Source organism: Thunnus maccoyii, chromosome 3 (assembly GCF_910596095.1).
Source record: "Thunnus maccoyii chromosome 3, fThuMac1.1, whole genome shotgun sequence".
Lineage (NCBI taxonomy): Eukaryota > Metazoa > Chordata > Actinopteri > Scombriformes > Scombridae > Thunnus > Thunnus maccoyii.
Genome location: NC_056535.1, coordinates 7,550,481 through 7,555,062, shown reverse-complemented (window position 1 = coordinate 7,555,062; position 4,582 = coordinate 7,550,481). Strand labels below are relative to the sequence as shown.

At 40.4% G+C, this 4,582-nt stretch overlaps 1 protein-coding gene across 1 annotated transcript; it reads right to left on the bottom strand.

The window, feature by feature from the left end:
• Window positions 1–2,152: 2,152 nt before the first annotated feature.
• Window positions 2,153–4,379, bottom strand: setmar (SET domain and mariner transposase fusion gene). The gene is made up of 2 exons (XM_042406726.1): window positions 4,164–4,379; window positions 2,153–3,155 (listed from the first exon to the last, which is right to left on the bottom strand). The coding sequence occupies exons 1-2, from the start codon at window positions 4,305–4,307 to the stop codon at window positions 2,358–2,360; spliced, it is 942 nt and encodes a 313-aa protein (XP_042262660.1). The 5' UTR covers window positions 4,308–4,379; the 3' UTR covers window positions 2,153–2,357.
• Window positions 4,380–4,582: the final 203 nt, after the last annotated feature.

Genomic DNA, 4,582 nt, shown 5'->3' with positions numbered 1-4,582 from the left:
AGAGAGAAACCCTGAGCCAGTTCTTTCTATACCTTGGTTTGAGAAATGCCTGAGTATTTTTTTCTCTGCATAATCTCTCCTAGTTTTCTCCAAGGCCACGGACACCTCCAGCACCCAGCCACATTCCTCTGCATGGCATTACAGGATTTCATTACTGTGTCTTGGTATTTATTATAGAAACTGTTGTTTTTTTTTTTTTTTTACAGCTGCTCTGACTGTTCTTTCCCTCAGACTGAGGGTGCATCATACACCTTGGATGTCAATAAACTTTGATTTGGTTTATTTGTTCTTATATTGTTCTATTGTATATGTCAGGTTACACTCACCTGCAATTTCATGAGTTTAAAGGAATAGTTCCACATTTTGGGAAATACGCTTATTTTTGTTGTATTCACTTTCGGTGTATGTGAAGATCCAAACCATTTACATGGCTGTGTGGTAAATATGAAGCAACAGTCAGCAGCTAAAATAAGATTTGAGATGTTAATTTAGCTTTAGAGGTGCTGGAGGGCAGATTTTGTTACCATAGGAAAGAGCCAGTCTAGCTAGTAAGCTAAGCTAACTGGCTGCTGACTGATGCTTCATTTTTTACTGTATGGATATGAGAGTGGTATCAAGTGAATAAACGTGTCTTCCAAAATGTATACTATACCTTTAAAGTCCCCCTCCACTCAAAAATGCATTTTGATTAATATTACCTCACTTGGATGTTTGAGCTTCACTGTGTTCCGAGTTTTTCACATTCTTCTGCTAAAGAAATTAAGAAGTTAAAGACTTATACAAACAAGCATGATTCGTGACATCGCAACTAGTTTGGGAGCCCATTGTGGTCCAGTATACAACTTACACAAGTATGATGAGGACACTTGAAGCCTCCAGTGCACATACACTGAGAATGGACTTTTTAGTGGAGCAGGAGACATCTTGTGTCCAGCAGTTAAACTTTAGAGAATGAAAATATTTTCCATATTCATAGATTCAGGATTTTTCAATGGCGGAGAATCAGTAGAATTTTTAACGAGGTAATTGAACCTTTTTGTGGAAAAAACAAATGAAGACACAAATGATTTTTCAAAGCATACTATTTTAAGATGTTCTAAAACATTTCTAAAGGGGACTTTTATGTTTAGTTTCCCCGGTATCCCAGGTAGAATCCCAGGTAACCCTCACAGAGGAGAAAATATAGGTCAATACAACAACATCCTGCACCATTCCGCTCTCCACTGTGTGGCACAAAAACCAATCAACTTGACAGCGGTCTCTGATGGAGTGCTTCCATCTCCACCCCCCACCATTTAGACTCTCTCAGCCCCAGTGTGGCTGGAGCCCTGGTCCCATTTCTGGATGAAACCCGGTCTCCATCCTAATTAACCCAGATGTGGATATTAATAAGATGAAAGCAGGTCTAGACAAGAAACGGGGCAGATTGAGAGGAGAAGGTCCTGATTTCAGAATGGTCACACTAAAGTGGGACACCTTCGCCCCCCCTTTGACAGGGGAATAAAGCCTGTTTCTATATCAAAAAATCCCCCAGGCCCTTTTTAATTGGTCCCACCTCTCATGAGGTTTGAGAGCGATGAGAAGCTGAGAATATCTACAAAGGGAGACTGCATCACACAAAGACTGAAAGGAAATGTCAAATTGATGGAGACATATGACAGCTATTACTTTGACTGTGAATTCTGAGGTTTTGCTTTTTGGAATGACAAACTATTATCTTGCACAAAGCTTTTGCCACTCAAACGGCAATAAAGATCAGCCATGTGGCTATTAAAAGAAACCTATTAAGCGTCATCCTTCCATCTCTGCCGGTGCAAATGATTCTCTCGCTTCTTCCAGATTCATGTACCGTGTGAGTTATGGGACTTCTATGTGCTAGGACAAGATGACAGCTACAAGACTGTAAACCCACTGGGACATGTCCTATACAGAGCAAGCATTCTCTGATGGATGAAGAGTGTACCACTAAAAGAACAGGCAGGAATGTCAATATGTTCCCTTTCTCAGAAAAATAAAACCTGTTTTTCTTGCCATGAGATTTAATTCTCATTGCATCATCTTATATTGAGTGGGAGACAGTGTTAAGACAGTGGCAGATCAGGAGACACCAGGGAGACAAACAGGAAGCAATGACTGGCACAGACATGACTCATCCAGTTGATTGTGTTTATGGAGCCACAAACATGTTGCGTTGTCTCATTCTAATGAGAGGCTGAATTAACCAAGATTTCAAAGTGACTGAAAGTGGACATACTGTATCATAACTAAATAGACAAAATTTCAAAACAAAATCAAATGAAAAATCTAGCAAAACTTTCACATTTACAAAACAAATGCGAAGTGACATTCAATTTAGATCATCTGAGAATAGATAAATCTAGTGGAAGGAACTTTGCACAGCTGTTGGCACCACAGTGGCACGTTTTCCTCTGGAGTCCATTTGTCCTACTGGCCTGTATGGCCGCATCACTTTGTGTGGACAGCAGCTGTACAGGGGGTTGGTTACTGTAGCCTCCTGAGTAGTCAAATGTTAGCTCCTCTTGGGCGTCAATATCCCGGCCAGCAAACAGTGCTAGTCTAGGAACCAGAGAGTGCACACGCACTGGTAGCATGAACAGGTTGGGCAGGCATGAGTGGTTGAGAAAGCGCCCTACGTTTCCCACGAGGGCCGGGTCCACAAACGTCTCCATGATGGAGCCCGTGCCTGCATGCTCTCTTATGGCGATGATGTAATTATTTTCTTCTGGTCCCTGCGTAAGCTGCCTATGTCTGGCCTCCTCAAAACTGATAACCTCCCCAGCGTACTCGCACACAAACGTCCCACGTGGGATCGGCTCTAGCGTCCGTACCCCCCAGCCCCTGTTCCCAGTGCTGTAGACCTCCAACATTAGTCTTAGCCCTCTCTGCACCACCCGGTTTGAGCAGTTGTCACTGCAGGTGCAAAGAGCATTGCACTCAAACACAGGGGAGCAGTAACCAGTGTCCGTTCTGCTAATGTTCAGCAGTGTGCCGGTGCTGTCGTATGTCTGCCCATGAGTCTGCAGGCAGGGGCAGCTCACAGTGAAGCAGGAGAGTGAATGGCAGGAGCATCCAGGAAGGGTGACTTCACTGGGGTCAACGGTGCATCCTGGTCCCTCAACGTTATCTGGAGAATACTGAAAAATTATATCAAAGAGTAGTAAAAATTTCATGAAACTGTTAAAGAAAACACTTAAAAATAAAATTTAAGAAAACAACTAAAAGTTAGAAATACACTTGAGCATATAAGGCCAAAATGTCCATAATGCCTGCAAATATTAAAACTGGAGCTGAAATGATAAACTGATTAAACTATTAGTCGATTAACAGAAAATCAATTGCTAATTATTTTGATAAATGATAAATTCTTATCACTTTCTTAAGCAAAAATTCCCAAAACTCACTGAATGGCCTTATTGAAACCTACCAACTTACATTAACAACTACATAATCACAAATAACGATAGTTTAACCACATACATCAATAACTTAGGTCCTTAGGATTTTAAAACAAAACTGATTGCCTTGAAATGCAGTCAAGAAGTTTTTCTAGAGCACCACAAGCAAAGAGGTTAAAGAATTGAAATCTAGAGAGACAGTTATTTTTTGATTCCACTTACTACTTTCGTAATTTGTGATTATTTGCTGCCATCTGATGGTGAAACACTGTATTTTAGTTTTATATAGTTGATAACCACCAGGTTTTGAGCTTCTTTTGAAATTGTTCTTTCAAAAGGGCATCAAAAATGAAATGAATTATAATCATTATTGTGATTTGTATTATTTTGGTTAAATCTTGCAATTCAGTGTTAATTCTGACATCTCTACAGCTGCTGTAACAGTTATATATAGCAGCTCGTATGGCATGGCTTTGCAACTGTGGGATGTTTAGAAAGAAAAAGCACTCACTCAGTTTTCACTCAAGCATAATCTAGTATATAGTCTGTACCCTAATTATAAAGTATAGACTTTAGCACCTGTATCAATAAGATCAACGATATAAAATCGACGTAGCTAAAATGTATTAGCAGTTATTTTAATAGGCATAACCAGGCTACTATCACAGCATTCATTATCATATGAAGTAGCTTAACATAACAGGCTGTGAGCAGAGAGATGTTACTATGCTGTCAGTCTGAACTTACCTGAAATGCAGGAAATGTCTGTACTGAATCTGATTTCTGTTGAATTAAAACAGGAACACTCTCCAGGCCGTTACTCAAGTCCACAACATGCCTGTCATACACATTCATATCTGAGGTTTCCACTAAAACAGCAGCAGCATCCATCCACGGCTGATGTCAACAAACATAAGCTACACCATGGACCACACGCTGTAACTTCCGCTTGTAGCGGCCTTCTTCTTCTTCTTCTTCGGGTTTTTACGGTAGTTGGCATCCTTTAAGTTGCAATACTGCCTCCCTCTGGATTAAATCATCCACTGTTTTTCAAATATTGCACAGTCCTGTAATTAGTCCAGTTACTCTCAAAAATCTAAGTATCAGTTTTTTCCATCCACCAAACAGATCTTTAACCCTGATCTCAACTCTTCCTGGCCTCTGTA